This window comes from Myotis daubentonii, chromosome 16, assembly GCF_963259705.1.
Source record: "Myotis daubentonii chromosome 16, mMyoDau2.1, whole genome shotgun sequence".
Taxonomy (NCBI): domain Eukaryota; kingdom Metazoa; phylum Chordata; class Mammalia; order Chiroptera; family Vespertilionidae; genus Myotis; species Myotis daubentonii.
In genome coordinates this window covers 36,573,668-36,591,528 of record NC_081855.1, presented here as the reverse complement: position 1 = coordinate 36,591,528, position 17,861 = coordinate 36,573,668, and the positions used below count along the sequence as shown (strand labels likewise).

The window sequence follows — 17,861 nt, the reverse complement described above, 5'->3', positions numbered from 1 at the left end:
ACTGCCTGACAGCGGATGGAAAGGATTAGTGCGGGTCCTATTTGGCAGGCGTCTCAGAAACCCATGTGCTCTCTGACATTGATTATAATGATGTTTCCATCATTCCCAGGTTACGTTCTTAGCAGGAATGTGGGCCAATGCTCTCCCTACGAAGATGCGTGCTGTGAAACCATCTTTGGCAATGCATCTTTAGCAAAAGACCAGGGACTGGACATTTATTTTTAAGCACGAGAAGAAAATGTGTGCAATGTTGGAAGCACATAAGGGGGGAGGAAGAGCTTCTAACCGGTTGCAGAGAGGAGCGGGGGAACGGGAAGAAGCATTGCATGACATGCCAGTGGCTTTACTTTTGCGAAATAGCAACGAATGACTAGGTACGGAATAGGTAGACTACATCACATTAGGCTGTAATGTCTTTTTAAAGGAGCAGGGCGGAAGCAATGCGTTTAATTATTATTTTGGACCCTGTGTGTCTTATGATTTTATATTCAACTAATCACCAGGAGATTGTTCAGACAGTGGTTGAAACGTAAGTTTAGGATGATATTCTAAAAGACCGAAAAGGGAATCATTTTTGTTCTAATTGACAGACCAGCAGAGCTTGTTTTGTTTTGTTTTGAATCCCCCCTCCCCCTCCCCCAAAAGAGCGTGTGCATTCAAATTAGTGAATTCATTCATCTGACTTGGGGGGTGAGTTCTCGGTGGAAAGGTGAAAGTACTCTGGATGTTTTCACGGGGTGAGAATGTTTTCATCTTCACGCTGTCCACTTACAGGAAGGCTATTTCTTCAAAATTAATTTGAAAAGCAACAGGTGCAGAAAATGGCATGGCTGTCGGAAAATTACCAAGTTAAACATAAAAGGGTGTCAGCTTCTCTCCCAAAGCATGGTTATTTAGTGCGCTGTAATGATTGGTTTCTCCGTTAAAATCAAATGCAGAATATAATTAAGTAAGCCCTCCAGGTTACATGTCTTTTAAAATTCCACTAGCTGAAGGACTCGCCAGAGGAAGGAATAAGTACTTTAATAAATGCCGGGTACCATAAATTGAGTTCAGATGTGACAGTTGATGGCCACTGGACGGCTAATTTTTATTTATTTCTTTCTTTGCTGAGTTAGACTCTTCTAACCTTTTGGATAAAGTTCCTAATGGTATTCCTCTTTCTTTGCTTTTTTTTTTTTTTTTAATATTTTCTTAAATTGATTGTAGAGAGAGAAGAAGGGAGAGGGAGAGAGAGAGAAACATCAATGTGAGAAACATCTATCACGCTCCCTACTGGGGACTGAGCCTGCAACCCAGGCCTGTACCCCGACGGGAATCGAACCGGCGACCTTCTGGTGCATATGGGATTTGAGATGCCTGCCTTCCTATTCCGTGGCAAAGTTGGGGACAATGCTCAGTCAACTCTGCCGTGAAATGTGAGAAGAAAGACTGACCCGGAAAGGGTATTGAAATGTGGGAACAGGAGAAAGTGTTTCTAAGTCTTAAAGCAAACCCTTCAAAGGAAATGACTCCAAGCGTCACATTGTGATTTCCTTCTTTGTACTTGGGCTTCACAGGGGCAATATCATCTCCCAACTTACTAAGTCTGACCGCTCCTCCTCGTGATTATTACCTCATGCATTAGCACCTTCTAATATTAGACTATTGTGCTAAGTGTTTTGCATATATTATTCCATTTACTTCTCACACAGAACCTATGAGATAGGCCCTGTTAACATTCTCATTTCATACAGAGAACACTGAGGCTTAATTCCAGCATCAGTAAGACCTTGGTGATGTGTAGCGCCTGGATAGTGGGAACTAAGTGACTACTGGGGCACCTAGAAGGAAGAAGAAACACAGTTACGAGCAACCTGCAAACCCTAAGATGTGGTTCTCATGGAATAAGGGAATGAGGAACTCAGAAAAGTGCTTTCCCAATATTTCCAGGACTCTTATTTTTTTTAATTGGTTAGTGTTTTTTTGTTTTTTGTTTATGTATTTATTTTGTTTATCCTCACTCGAGGACATTTTTTTCCGTTGATTTTTAGGGAGAGTGGGAGAAAGAGGGAAAGACAAAGAGAAACATCGATGTGAGAGAAACACATCGATTGGTTGCCTCCTGCACGAGCCCTGAGCAGGGCCTGGGCCAGGGAGGGGCCTGCAGCTGAGGTACGTGCCCTTGACCAGAGTCGCACCCAGGGCCCTTTGGTCTCCAGGCTGATGCTCTATCCACTGAGCCAAACCGGCTAGGGCTCCAGAGCTCTTAAGGATAAGAAACATACACATCAGATTTTTTATTCATTCATATTTCACTTCCTCCCATGAATTGGGCACTATATCGGACAAGGAATGCACTGATGAGCACTCACAACAGGCAGGCTGTTGGAAGACAGATCATTCAAATACTGGTAATATGAGAAGTTCTATAACACAGAGCAATGTTTCCTAAACTCCTCTGAAAATGGAAATCTCCTGGGTAACCTGTTAAATATACAGATTCCCAAGCTTCTCCCATGGAAATTCTAAGATCTTGGAATATGCTTGTTAGCAAACAACATAGTTGACTGAGCCTTATATGCAGGAAAGTTTGGGTGTGTGCCCAAAGGGTGTGAGAGACCACAGCGGGGGTGTCTACACGGCCAGGCGGTTAATGCTGGCTTCACAGAGGTGGTGACAGCTCAGGAGGAGGTATGGGGGCAGGGGGTGTTCCAACCCCCAGAAAGACGACTCTCGTTTCCAAGGCGTGGAAGTGTGGGCAAGCACTGACCTCTTTAGGATGCTGAGAGCATGTAGACACTGTTGGAGCACAGCAGATACAGAGGGAAATGGAAAAAGGTAGGATTGGAGAGAAAGTTGGGGGCCAGATTATGAAGATCCTTGAAGGCCTTGTATATTTAATTTCAACTCTTGTGTGTATATTTAATTTCAATTAAAGAAGAAATTTAGATTGTGGGAGATGCTTTTTAGACTGCCTAGGCCTCTAAATGATTTATGTTTTTGTATATTTGTATTACATTTATTGTATTTATAAGTTGGTAATATAATAACTGCATGGATTTTTATATGTAGATATTTGTATTAAATATTATTTATATATTATTATACTATGACATATTATTATATTTATACCATTTCTATTTATTGCAATTAATCATTTAAAACATTTTTAGAATGACTTGGTGGTATATGACAGAGGAACAAGACTAATGTGTGGTCCTCCGCCAAGCGTGTTGGCCAGGCTGCTGGGAGCAGGTGTGGTCGTGCTAGTGAAGGGAATCAAAATGACAGGACCTAGGTGCAGAGGCAGCGAAGCCTGGAGCAGCCATCTCCTCCTGTTCAAACTCAGAGAGGATCTTCCACTCTCCCTAAACATCAGTGGGAAAACATCCCCTGGCATGGATTAACGAGAGAGAGAGAGAGAGAGAGAGAGAGAGAGAGAGAGAGGCGGGGGGAGGAGGAGAGTGGGAAGCGAGAGAGGAGAGAAAATTGAGAGAACGAGGATTGATTAAACCAGCTGTTTGGACTGAGCTGATTAGATCAGCCGGTGGGATTACGGTTTCTTAGGGCTAGGCTCCGACACACTGGGCTGGGCTGTTCTGAACTAGGCTCCCCGCTTTGGACTTGGCTTTGCCCTTGGGGATTCGGTCGGCTCTGGAGGGCTCCTGGGCTCTCAGGAAATACGGTTATCCCTTTGGGGCTACCTTCAGCTCTTCTGAGTCAGGCTCAGCTCTAAAGACAAAAAAAAAAAAAAAAAAAAGGCCTGAGGCCATGAAATTATAACCTTATTTTAAAGTATATAATAGCAATGCCCTTTACATGTATTTGTTGTGTAATAAAAACCAGCCAATAAAGTCCAAAAATATTTTTTTTAAAAAAGAGAAACATTTCCTATTTCTTTAAAATTAAAACAATGAATCCATTTTATGGGATTTTTTTTTTGGTAAAATGTTTTATTTCATGTATGTTTTTATTGTGGCAAAACATACATGGCATAAAATTTACCATTTTATTTTATTATTTATTTATTTATTTATTTATTTATTTATTTATTAACTAGGGGCCCGGTGCACGAAATTCGTGCACTGGGTGTGTGTGTGGGGGGGGGGGAGTGTCCCTCAGCCCAGCCTGCCCCCTCTCACATACTGGGAGCCCTCAGGCGTTGACCCCCATCACCCTCCAATCGCAGGATCGGCCCCTTGCCCAGGCCGGACGCCTCTGGCTGAGGCGTCCAGCCCGGGCAGCAGGGACCTACAGCTGCAGCGGCCCCGTGATCGTGGGCTCCGCTTTAGGCCCAGGCAAGGGACCCCTAGCTCCCGGGACTGCCAGCTTCGACCGTGCCCAGCTCCCATCGCTGGCTCCACCCCTACTTCCTGCTATCACTGGCCAGGGCGGCAAAGGCGCCTGATTCTCTGATCATGGCTGGGGGGCAGGGAAAAGGCAGCCCCAGGGCCGCCTTTGCCCTGCCCCCCAGCTCTTAGCTCCCCCCTGGGTTTCCGATCACTGTCAGTGGCAGGGGGCTTCTTCCTGCTTTCCCTTTCGCCTCCCTGCATTGTGCCTGCATATGCAAATTAGCCGCCATCTTGTTGGCAGTTAACTGTCAATCTTAGTTGGCAGTTAATTTGCATATAGCCCTGATTAGCCAATGAAAAGGGTAGCTTGTACGCCAATTACCATTTTTCTCTTTTATTAGTGTTGATATATTTTATTGATTTTTTACAGAGAGGAAGGGAGAGGGATAGAGAGTTAGAAACATCGAAGAGCGAGAAACATCGATCAGCTGCCTCCTGCACATCTCCTACTGGGGATGTGCCCGCAACCCAGGTACATGCCCTTGACCGGAATCGAACCTGGGACCCTTCAGTCCACAGGCCGACGCTCTGTCCACTGAGCCAAACTGGTTTTGGCTATTATTTATTTTTTAAATATATATTTTTTTCAGAGAGGAAGGGAGAAGGTAAGAGAGATAGAAACATCAATGATGAGAGAGAATCATTGATTGGCTGCCTCCTGTATGCCCCCGACTGGGGCTCAAGCCCCCAACCCAGGCACGTACTCTGACCAGAAATGGAACTTGTGACCTCCTGGTTGATGTTCAACCACTGAGCCACCATGGCTGGGCAAATTTACCATTCTAACCATTTTTAAATGTGCAATTCAATGGTATTAAGTACATTCACAATGTTATGTAACCATCACCATGATCTATTTTCAGAATTTTTTCATCATTCCAGACAGAAATTCTATACCCATTAAACAATAACTTCCCATTCCCCCCAGTCCCTGGTAACCTCTTATAATTTCTGTCTTTGAATTTGCCTATTCTGGGTACCTCCTATGAATGGAATCACACAGTATATGTCCTCTGTTTCTGGCTTATTTCATTTAGCATAATGTTCTCAACGTTCACTCATGTTGTAGCCTGTGTCAGTATATCCTTCCTTTTTAAGACTCAATAATATTCTTTTTTATGCATATATGACATTCTGTTTATTCATTCATTTGCTGATGGACATTTGGATTGTTTCTATTTTTTTGGCTATTATGACGAATGCTGCTATGAATGTGGGTGTAAATATGTATGTTTGAATCCCTGAGTTTGACTCTTTGGGGCCTAGATGTGAAATTACTGGATCATATAGCAATGCTATGTTACATTTTTTTAGGAACTGCCATACAGTTTTTTATAGCAGTGGCACCATTTTACATTCCCATTGACAATGCACAAGGGTCCCAGTTTTTCAACATCCTCCCCAACTTAAGTAAACTTTTAGCCTTTATTTACATAATCTTTGATCCTAAAATTCTTTCTAACCCCTCATCTTTAATTATTCTGCATTTTTAGGCTGCATGGACCTTTCTCAGTTCGATATAAATGTTTAAGTTCTTATTCTATCTTAAACATATACCCTCTCTGATTATAAAAGCAATTACGTTCTCGTTGAAAACTTACAATACATGTAATCCATAGTTCTCCAGTTTTCACCAAGTTGAGTACTGATGCAGTCACAGTAACAGTAAGATATGGCATGTTACTGCCTTTTGTTGCCTCTTGCTCCCAGGCAAATCTGTCTCCCTCCTACCCTGTCTGAGGTGCTGGTTCCTGGAAGTCTTCACGGAAGTCTGCATGAGCTGGGGTACAGTCACTGTTGTAGTTACCGGGGAAAACCACTGGAGGGCAGCAGCTCTCTTCCACCCCTGCCCCCAGCCCTGGCGAGGATGCTGCCCTGTGGCCAAGAGCATTTCTGAAGGAGCAAACTCTCAAAAGTGCTGCATGGCAACTATACGGACATGAAACTAGCCCTCTTCCAAACTCTTGCCCTCACTTCGTCACCTGGCGTTTGTAGAGTGCCATGTGGAAACTCCAGCACAAGTCTGAATCCAAGATGAATAACTGACTGAGGAAGTGGGGGGGGGGGGGGGGAAAGGGGGGAGGGCCAAAGAGCAGTGGTTCCCAACATGGGGCACACACCCCATAGGGGGGCAATTTGATTTTTACGGGGGATCAATTCGAAAATGAGTTATTAATAGTGAATTTTTTGCATTTCTTATGGTTCTAGGGGCCTCATATACAGTCTGTAAATATATACTGTGGCATATTTATGCATTTCAGTTCTCTATTATATGTTTTGAAACTTTTTTGCTATTTTTTCATATCACTTCATATTATTTTTTTTAACAATTTCTTAGTGATTTCTTCCCCAGTACTTCCATTGTCCTTTCGTTCTTTCATTTTTCTCTTTCATGGATGCCATGTTCTTTGGAAGCTTGCTTAGACCAAGTTAATGGCCGTTTAGGCTTCCTCCACATGAATAGGAGTTCACTTTTGAATAATAAGAATTGCATGTCACAGGGGGGCATCAGGATTTTAGAGATGCTTAGGTGGGGCATGACCAAGAAAAGGTTGGGAACCACCGCCATAGAGTGTGTGGCCAGAATCCTGTGGAGCAGGAGAGTGAGAGCTTTCCAAAGGAAGGGATGGAAGAAGACTCCTATATACTCTACACTCTCCCCTCCCCTCCTCCAGAAGTAACAGATGGCCACTTATGTGAGATTTCCCCCTATGAGTCAAAATTTTTCCTGCCATAGGAAGCCAAATAAAATTCAATGGTTTTAAAAAGCATTGGTCTTAAGGACTTGAAAAAATTGTCACCTTGAAGTGATGGATGGCTTAATTAGAATTTTTAAAAAAGAAAGAGAGAGGGGAAAAAAACACCTCAATTCACGGCATTATCCAAATTGCTGGAGGTATAATATTCTTGGTTTCTAGGAGATATGTAAATGATTCACTGGTATTTTTAATTTGCACGGAGATGGTGCCAGGTCTCTAGTTTGAAACTGAAGCTACATCTTTATCCATATAACTTCATACAGAGAGGTGTATCTTGGAGATGAATACAAATCTCAAATTATTCTTATCCAAATGTGCCCAACATTGTACCTAATATGTAGTCACGATATTTTCACAGCTGTGGGTGCTTCAGATCAGATGTGGACTCTTCCTCTTTCATTTTTTTAAATTTATTTTTTGAATTGAGAGAGAAAAAAAGAAACATTGATTTGTTGTTCCACTTGTTCCCACATTTATTGGTTGACTTGTGGCCCGGTGCATGGATTCGTGCACATTGAAAGGAAATTCATTAAAAGGAATATTTTAATATCGCTATTCACTTTCTCTATAATAGAATGCCAGAGATGAAAGAAAATTGCATATGAAAATAATATATAAATTGATTAATAAATAAACAATAACACCATGACATAACAACAACAAAGAAATGATATAAAAACAACAAAAATATGATATAAAAACAACATTGATAAAAACAATGACTGATAAATTGATTAAGCTTATTCTAATATCTCCCTGTATACCACATTAAGAGTAAAAACACTCTCAGAGTGCTTGACTAATTTCCCTTGTGATGAAGTATCTACACTTTTAACTTTAATGTCACATGCTCTTTGAACTTGAGAGAAAGCAACATATAACTGACCATGTCTGAAACCGGGTTCAGGTAGGAATGTTCTTACTCTGTCTAGAGTTTGTCCTTGTGATTTATTAATGGTCTTCAGACATATCTTGTCGATTCCACCACTTTCTTTAAGCTTCAGAATGTCAACAAAGGCAATCAAATTCATGATTGACAATAACAGAGATAGAAACACACAAGTGTGATTGGTGCCAGTGAGAGCTTTATATGTATCGTGCATGCGCAAGTCAACGTTTATTTTTAAGTTGCCAGTGCATGTCATATGTACAGGCTGGTCACTTAGCCTTTTATATAGAAGACTAGAGGCCCAGTGCACAAAAATTTGTGCACTCAGAGGGGTCCCTCAGTCCGGCCTGTGCCCTCTCGCAGTCTGGGACCCCTCGGGGAATGTCCACCTGTTGGCTTAGGCCTGCTCCCTGGGGAATTGGGCCTAAGCTGGCAGTCAGACATCCCTCTGGCAGCCCGGGAGCCCTCGGGGGATGTCCACTTGCCAGCGGGGAACAGGCCTAAGCTGGAGTCGGACATCCTTAGTGCTGTTGAGGAGGCGGGAAAGGCTCCCACCACCACTGCTGTGCTGGCAGCTGTCAGCCTGGCTTGTGGCTGAGCAGAGCTCCCCCTGTGGGAGCGCACTGACCACCAGGGGGCAGCTCCTGCATTGAGTGTCCGCCCCCTGGTGGTCAGTGTGTGTCATAGTGACCAGTCATTCCCAGTCATTCTGCTGTTAGGGTCAATTTGCATATTACCCATTTATTATATAGGATAGAGGCCTGGTGCACTGGTGGGGGCCAGCTGGTTTGCCCTGAAGGGTGTCCCGGATCAGGGTGGGGGTCCCGTTGGGGTGCCTGGCCAGCCTGGGTGAGGGGCTGATGGTCGTTTTCAGGCTGGCCACACACCCCCGGCGACCCAAGCTCCCAGCCTCTCCTTTTTTTCTTTCTTTTTTTTTCTGGGATTTATTTATCTTCTATAATTGAAACTTCATAGCCTTGAGCAGAGCTGAAGGCCAGCCAGGGCAGGCGGGAAGCTTGGCTTCCTCTGTCGCCGGGGGCAGCCCAAGCCTCCTGCTCACTTCAGCTCCGTGGCCACAGCCCTCTTAGTTGGGTTAGTTTTCATACTCGCTCCTGATTGGCTGATGGGCATGGTTGGTGGGCATGGCTTGAGCATAGAGGAGGGATGGTTAATTTGGTTTCTCTTTTATTACATAGGATTCTTTTTTAAAATATATATATATTTTATTGATTTTTTACAGAGAGAAAGGGAGAGGGATAGAGAGTCAGAAACATCGATGAGAGAGAAACACCGATCAGCTGCCTCCTACACACCCCCTACTGGGGATGTGCCCACAACTCAGGTACATGCCCTTGACCAGAATCGAACCTGGGACCCTTCAGTCCGCAGGCAGACGCTCTATCCACTGAGCCAAACCGGCTAGGGCTATATATAGGATTCTTATACGTGTCCTGACTAGGAATCAAACCAGCAACCTTTTGGTACTGAGGATGACATCAAATCAACTGAGCTATGCCGGCCATGTTTGTTTTTTGTTTTCAGCTTAAAAGAGTTTGAGTTGAATTTTTGTCTTCATAGTAAAAAGTCCTGACTAATAGAACACTATTTCAAGATATTCTCATATCTAACCAAAATCCATCTGCTGGAGGTCTGGGGCTAATCTCTTCTATCTCCCCCTTCAAATTCTAAGCCATTTAGAAAGTAGATCTAGGTAGGGTTTTCTTATAAACTGTGTTTAGATAAATGTGGTTTTAGCCTGAGGCTAAATTAGGGCTACTATATATTTTATTGAACTATATGTATTTTTTTCATTGAATTCAGAGAGGAAAGGCGAGGGAGAGAGAGACAGAAACATCAGTGATGAGAGAGAATCATCGATCGGCTGGGTGATGCACAACCCCCTACTGGGGATGAGCCTGCAACTCAGGCATGTGCCCTCACTGGGAATCACACTGTGACCTCCTGGTTCATAGGTTGATGCTCAACCACTGAGCCATGCTGGCCGGGCCCTAATTCCTCTCTTATCTACTTCTTTCAACCTGTCTTTAGAGAGTCGGGTCTGCAAGAAGACATTCTCTCAGCCAGTGTACATAGGCTCAGGACCTGTCACCAGCAGAACAGAGCACATCAACTAGAGTTGGTGGTGTAAGCCCACGACTCCCTTCGTCAGTGCAGTGCTCCTGCTTCCCAAGGCTGGTCCTGACGTCACTATCACAAAAGTCACCCTTGCTGGTGTGCAGAAAAGGACGATGACCTCAGTTTTTACAAAGGTCTTTCTTCTATGGGGACGTGAAAGAGTCACCCTCCCCTTCCTTTCTTGGGTTCTTATCTCCCTTCCTCTGGTCTTAGCATCTCACCCTAGTTCCTCCCACATTATTCATAGTACCTGACCCACGGGATTGGCATTTGGCTCCGAATGGACCAATCAGTGTCCATCTCTCAACTTTCTGAATTGGATTCAAATCTTCTCTGTCCCCTTCCTCACGTAATGCCATCTTCAAGTTACTCTCCTTTCTCAGAGCCTTCATGCAAGCTGTTCCCCCAAATGGAATGCTTTTCCCTGTCATCTCACTTGACCAGCTTTTTGTCTTCCTTTGGACCTCAAATATGACTTCCTCAACTTAAATATTAGCCCCAGCGACATTGTTCCTGCCGGTTCTATTAAACTAGGACTCCCACCATGACCGCCATCTCCGCCACTGATTTCACAACAAACAGGAACAACCATTGTGTTTTAAATGTGGACGGATACTAGATGACAGAATGTGTTTACAGCTAAAAACTGAAACGAGGAAGTACATTGAAATGTCTCTTACAAAAATATACCGTAAGAATGCCCGAGCCCTAGCTGGTTTGGCTCAGTGAATAGAGCGTCGGCCCGCGGACTGAAGGGTCCTGGGTTTGATTCTGGTCAAGGGCACATGCCCAGGTTGCGGGTCCAATCTCCGGTAGGGGATGTGCAGGAAGCAGCCAATCAATGATCGATCTCTACCTCTCCCTTCCTCTCTGAAATCAATAAAAATATATTTAAAAAAATAAAAATATACTGTAAGAGAAAAATTGTCCCAAACCTGGACTGGGAAGAAATGAGCATTCCTAATGAAATGCATAAGGAGTTTTCTGAATTTTAACTGGTTTATTTTGAGACAATGGATCACCCACCCACATAACTGACTTGAGTGACCTTAAATGAACATTCTTTTATATGCAATCAAAAAAGATTACCGTTTTAATTTTCCGATAAAATATTTCTACCAAGAAGGAATCTTTGGTCTGCCAGAAGCCTTTCCCTTGTGGTCAAATTGTCATAAAACTACAGTGTGCTTATAACTAAATTGACTAAAAATTTTGCTTTTGTTTTAACCAAAAAAAAAAAATCTTATAGTACCTTTATTTGCTATTATTTGTTCATAACTTGTTTTGGGTCTTTTCCTTAAAAGTAAACTGCAAGCTATTAAACTATGGGCCCCAGTAGGACAGGGACCAGGTTTACACTGCTGGGTGCTTATCCCCAGGAACAGCTAGCACAGTCCCTGGCAAACAGTAGGCGCTGCCATGATATTTGTTAAATTAACAAGTAATTGCTGAACAAGTAAAATTTAAATGTGTGCACATTTACAGTCTAGACACAAAAATTAGTGTGAGTCTCCTCTTTGCTGTGTGGGGGGACGGGGAGGGGGTAATTGAGTGTGCAGTACAGCAGAGAATACACCAGAACATGAAGCCTGCACCGAAGGGGTCTGCAGGGGCAACCCTTTGTAGGTAGACAGATTGTCTGCGAGGGCACTAAAAGGACCGAGTGATTTGCCTTGGCTCTTGTACTCCATTAGTGCCAAAATGACGCGTTAGAAGTCATTAATCGCTCAGCTTAAGGCTTCTCTGTGTAACTTCTAAGAGAATGCATTGCAAATACCCTCTGTATGATTTTTTGACTCAATGCTCTCACATTAAAGTGGTCTTTTGTTGTCTTCCAGATGCAACCTTTCTTCAATTTAGAGGGGGGAAAAGAGTATTGCTGAATCCTTCCTTGAATTGGTCAATGCTTAGGATGCAATCGGCCTCCTGCAGGTCTTCCTTCCCTGTGCTGGTGCGGACTGTCAAGTGTATGAATGTAAGTCTGAGGAGACCAGAGGAGAAATTTTTAGCGTTGCGCCATTCAAGCAAATGTTCAGGGTCCAACCAAAGCTAATTCTACATGAGACAAAAATAGATGGAAATATGGTATTTGTGGTTCAGCTTGGCTTGCTTTCTTCACTTAGCCAAGAACTGATTTCATTTTTATATTTTGCTATAGTCTTTACAGTGACTTAAAAACATAACATACAATTTTTAAAAAAAGAGTATCTGTTATGCCAATGGCCCAAGATGGATATTTAAAAGGCTTTAAAACCAAATATAATGCAATTCACTGTAGTGCTGCCTTCAGTATTAGTTTTTTTTAAAGACATACTATTTTTTCACTGATTATAAAATACATGTCTATTGTGAAAATTGGTAAAATGCATAAAATAAAAGTCATCATTAATCCCTAAGCCCAAAGGTAATGGCTGTTGACATTTTCGGATCTATCCCTTCAGTCTTTTTTCTATAGTCAGGGACAATTTCAAGGGCATGGGACATGTGCAGTCACACAGGACTCGCGTTCAGAAGGGCCCTGCACTTGGTATGAGGCTCTACGACTGCTGCCTTGGCATTATGGATAATTTTTGAACAAGAGGTACTGCGTTTCATTTTGCACTGGGCCCTACAAATTATGTAGCTGGTTCTGTCAACAGATGTTCATACACACACACATACTGATTATATATGCATATACATAGGTTACATACATAAACATGTATTATATACAACCGTTATCTTTATAACCTGTGCCATTAAAATCCTAAATGTCTTTGTAAAGTTATTTTTAGTACTCTACAGTATTTCATCATATGGAAACATAATCAGTTATTTAATTATGTTCCTATTTTTGCAACCTAGATTATTTAAAATTATGTATTGTTATAAATGATGAGAAACATCTTTTTGCATTATTTTTAAAATGTATGTCTCATCATTTCCTGAAAATAACATCCCAGAAGTAAAACAAAAGGGATAAAGGGACATAAACTTTTTTGAATTTTGCCAAAGAGCTTGGCAGAAGGATTGCTTTTATCAACAGCGGGTAAGAAACTCCCTCTTCATACTCTCAGCAGCAAAAAATATAACTGGAAAAAATATTTGGTAATTGAATAAGTTAAAATATGCCCTGGCTGGGTAGCTCAGTTGGTTAGAGCATCATTGCGATATGCCAAGGCTAGGGGTTTGATCCCTGGTCAGGGCACACATAAGAATTACCCAATGAATGCATAAATAAATAGAATAACAAATCAATGTTTCTCTTTCTCTCTCTCTCTCTCTCTCTCTCTCTCTCTCTCTCTCTCTCTCTCAAATCAACCAATCAATAAAAAGAAGTTAAAATATTATTCAATTACCTTAATTTCCATTTCTTTGCTAATAAAAGGGTTTTTTAATTTTTAAAAATTTTTATTGATTTCAGAGAGGAAGGAAGAGGGAGAGAGAGATAGAAACATCAACGATGAGAGAGAATCATTGATCGACTGCCTCCTGCACGTCCCCTACTGGGCATCAAGCCAGCCCACAACCTGGGCATGCGCCCTGACCAAGAGTCAAACTGTGACCTCCTTGTTCATAGGTCGACGTTCAACCATTGAGCCACACCCATAGGGCAGAGGTTTTAAAATATATATTTATTATTCAGGGAAAAGAATATTTTCTTTTTCTCATGACAGGGAAGAGGTGGCAGCAAGTGCCTACGAAAGGATGTGTCGAGGTTTGACAAGCACAGCAGGTAGTCGGTGGGTCCCGGTGTCCCTCACATTTGCTTCCTGGGTTAGGAGGCCTGGGGGTGGAGTGGGGGCTGCCCTGCCTACGAGGGAATCCCAGATTCCAAAGCAAAGATGGAACTCGGGAGAGAGGTGCATGCGTATCTTCTGTGGAAAGTGTTGCCGGACCCCAGGAGCACAAGGCGTGGAATTTGAGGCAGAGGCAGACCCTGGGAAAAAACAAAACTCAGATCACTGGAGGGCGAGTGTTGGCTGCTGCAGGGCAGGAGGCAGGAGGGAAGGGTGGAGGAGGGCACAGAGGGCACAGAAGATGAGAGGTGCCCATAACCCCAGGCAGACTGCCTCCTAAAACCAGGGCTCGCTCTTAAGACATGGGTAGGTGACATAGTGAGGAAGGAGGAGGGGGAATGAAGGTGAGAAAGAGGTCAGAGCAAAAGGAGACAGCTTCACCAGAAGGGGAGTGACACTGAATTAAGAATTTAGAGAGTTGAGGGGAAGCTTTATTATTAGTGCAGTCAGCACCGCGGAGCAGCACCGATAACAACCTGCAACCTGCAACCTGCAACCTGCAGAGCCTCTGGTGGGAAGCGGGGAGCCTGAGCTGAGCTTCCTGGCTCGTCTGAGGATGTGGACAGGCGGGACTGGGCCGGGATAAGGCAGGCGGGGCCACGGGGAGCGGGAGAAACGTAGTAACCAGACCAAGTATAGCAACGTTTTCAAATTCCTGAGCTCAGGGTCCTGGAGCTGGAACATATGACTGCTCCCTACACCCTTCAAGCTGTATCCCTCCACTCCACTCCCAGTGGAGTCTTTTTTCAATATATTTTTATTGCCCGGCCAGCGTGGCTCAGTGGTTGAGCATCCACCTATGAACCAGGAGATTATGGTTCAATTCCCGATAAATACATATGCCTGGGTTTTTATTGATTTCAGAGAGGAAGAGAGAGATAGAAACATTAATACGTCAATGATGAGAGAGAACCATTGATCGATCGGCTGCCTCCTGCATGCCCTCTACTGGGGATCGAGCCTCCAACCTAGGCATGTGCCCTGCTTGGGAATCTAACTATGACCTCGGGGCTCATAGGTCAAGGCTCAACCACTGAGTTAGGCCAGCCAGGCCCAGGGGAGTCCTGACCCAACTACCCAGACCTACAGCAAGCTGGCCTGGAATACACTGCGTAAAGAGAAGCAGCTGTTATAGGGCCATCTCTCTTTTAACCCCACTCCCACCTGCATATAAAAATGATCACACCCCCTATCCCTCCCCTTGTCTTACTCTGCCAGCCACCTAGGGGTCAAGGGTAGCCTGAAATGGAGCTGAGGTCCTTCAGGGGCATGGGTGAGAGAGGGTACAGCCCTCACTCAGAGGCAAGACAGATGTGTATCCCACCTTGCCTGGTGAAGCTCAGAGCCTGGCTATAATCTCCAAGGAAATGGGGGGTGGGGGTGGTTCCTTCAAAATGAATGCTCTATTCCAGAGGGGCCGGGAGCAAAGTTCTCGGGGGGCCCAGGCATCAGTGCAGGACTGTCACACCCCTCGGGGACTAGAGGCAGCTCCTCGTCTCCGGTGGGGTTACGGAGGGTTGGGACAGACGTAAGTTCAGCCCAAGGCTCCCTTGGCCCTTCCTCAACTGAAGCCAGCGGTTGTGCTGGGAAGGAAACGTATAGAACAGACCCCACCCGTCCCACCCTGTCCAGAACCCCCATCATAGGAACGGCTAAAGAAAAGTTTCAAGCTTCGTTAATTTTTTCCTTTTTCCTTTCTTAAAAAGAAAAGTAAATTAAACTGCCAACAATGTGGCTGGGCTGGAAAAGTGGGGTAGCCACGACCAGGCCATTCAAAAAATAAAAAAATAAAAAAGTGGGAGTGAAGTGTAAACAGCAATCACTGTGCCAGAGAGGGGGCTAGGGAGGTAGTAGGGCCTGTGCCACAGAGGCAGCGGCCGACCCGATTTCAGCAAAAGCCAGGGAGCTGCTGCTTGCTGAGTATAGTCACCCCAACAGACATACCCCCTGCCCCCACTCCTGCCTCTCCCTAATGAAGAGGAAGTGTAGGAAAGAAGAGCTCAGCTGGAAATTTCCAGCATCCCAACCCGCACACCTGCAGGCCCAGGGGGAACCCGCACCTTTAAGGTGGGTTCAGCAAGGTGTTGCTTGGCACGGAGGCCCAGTCCTCCCCAAGGACCTCGGTGATGGCCAGTTATTGGCTCGTAGTTTCTAGGGTTTGGGTCCCACCCTCACTATTTCTTTAGGATGTCACCTCCCCGAAGCTGCCCCCTCAAGGTTGAGAGGCAGCAGGCCTGCCTGCTCGGGGTCCCTGGTTTCGGAGGCGGGGAACGAGGACAGATTTCTCCCTCCAGGCTGATCCTCTAGAGAAGGTGAATATGTTCGTGCTTTCTGCAAATGTCTGCAACCGGAGACCCTGGGCAGGAAAATAGATACAGGGATGGGGACTTTCCCAACAGACATCGTAGCGGGAGAGATCAGGCAAAAGAAGGGAATCTGGGTTTCCCACCTGACAGGCTCCTGACAGCCCGCTGAGACCTACATCTCTTCCACGCCGTGCGAGAAGATCATGACAAGGCCCGGCTGCTGCACCATGTCACCGCCCATGTGCTGGTTCTCACAGGCCATCACCACAACAGCCTGCTTGCCAGGGATGCGCTTGGCCACGTAGTTCTTATAGCACCGCCGGTTCATCTGTCTGGTCTCCAGCGTGGCCAGCCCCTGGGGCCAGCTGCGCTCGTGGGCGTTTTCTATCAGCTCCGGGACGATGGCGGCGGGGCAGCCACTCTCCACCAGGGAGCGCTCGATGACCGCCTGGAGGGCAGCGTCCGGGGTGGAGATCATCCCTCCCCAGCGGGTCACTCTTGCTGGCTGCAGGGAGTTCACCCACTGCAGGACCTCACTGCCCCCACGGGTCTGCTCCAGGTGTTGCCGGTCGGGGCTGGCGCTGCGCCCTGCAGCCAGGTGTGCCTTCAGCTGCCGGATGGCTCGCTTCTGCTCCGCCAGCTGGTGCGCGTGGTCGGCCGAGGCCTTCTCCAGCTCGGCGATGCGCGCCTGCTGCTGCCGGACCAGTGCGCGCAGGTGCGCGATGCGGTCTTTGGGCATCTCCAGGCCGTCGCCCTGCTCGCAGGTCACAGGCCGCCTTGGGCTGTGCTCGCAGTCGCTGAGGTGAGACCGGAGGTTGTCAAGCCGGACCACAGCACTGCAGCCAAAGACCGCGTTGTCGCAGGTGATCTGCAGCTTGGACAGCATGTTCTGCAGGATCCGAGGCACCGGGCTCAGGTGGGCAGCCGTCACGACGCTGCGGTCCACCGGACACGTCTGCTGCTGAGAGAACCACTGGGTGATGCAGGCGTTGCAGAAGGCATGCTCGCAGCGCGGGGCCTGCACGGGCTCCTCCAGGACTCCGCTGCAGATAGGACAGATCAGGTCTTCGTCGACATCCCCCTGGAAGCGGGTTACGTCATACCCCATGGCTCCTCACTGACAGCAGGCCCTTCCAGGTGTTGGGGGGCAGCTTCCCTGTTCACAAGGCTCCAAGCCCGATGCCTCCACTCAGTGCCACTCCGGAGACGCCTCCCATAACCGAACCTGTTGGCTCTTCTCCATCTGAACTCTTCCTTCCCGGTCTTTAGCTCCATCGCCACGGGGATGGATGTGATGTCACAATCAGGAGCGCTCCCCTGGAAGCAGTCTGGGCGCCCTGTACCCCAGCCCCGCTGGCGCAGAGGCCGTAGCACTGGTGCTCATTTTAGTTATTTACTTATTTTTAGTTACTCGTTTTAATTTCACTTGGGATTGCATTAGAATGCAAACTTCTCAACATGATTTGTGTGTGTGTGTATGTGTTAGGCCTCACCCGAGGATATTTTTTCCATTGATTTTTTTAGAGAGAGTGGAAGGGAGAGAGGGAGGTATGTGTGGGAGAGAGAGAGAGAGAGAGAGAGAGAGAGAGAGAGAGAGAGAGAGAGAGAGAGAGAGAAACATTGGTATGAGAGAGAGACATCAATTGGTTCCCTCCTCC

At 45.7% G+C, this 17,861-nt stretch overlaps 1 protein-coding gene across 1 annotated transcript; it reads right to left on the bottom strand.

Moving 5' to 3' along the window:
• Positions 1 to 16,361: 16,361 nt before the first annotated feature.
• On the bottom strand, positions 16,362 to 17,318 carry LOC132217837 (E3 ubiquitin-protein ligase NRDP1-like). The gene has a single exon (XM_059668265.1). It carries the CDS (start codon positions 17,309 to 17,311, stop codon positions 16,376 to 16,378), a length of 936 nt encoding a protein of 311 aa, XP_059524248.1. The 5' UTR covers positions 17,312 to 17,318; the 3' UTR covers positions 16,362 to 16,375.
• Between the last annotated feature and the right edge of the window lie 543 nt (positions 17,319 to 17,861).

Bases quoted from the DNA above. Each gene is read 5' to 3' on its own strand.
- LOC132217837 (XM_059668265.1), bottom strand. From the start codon at position 17,311: ATGGGGTATGACGTAACCCGCTTCCAGGGGGATGTCGACGAAGACCTG.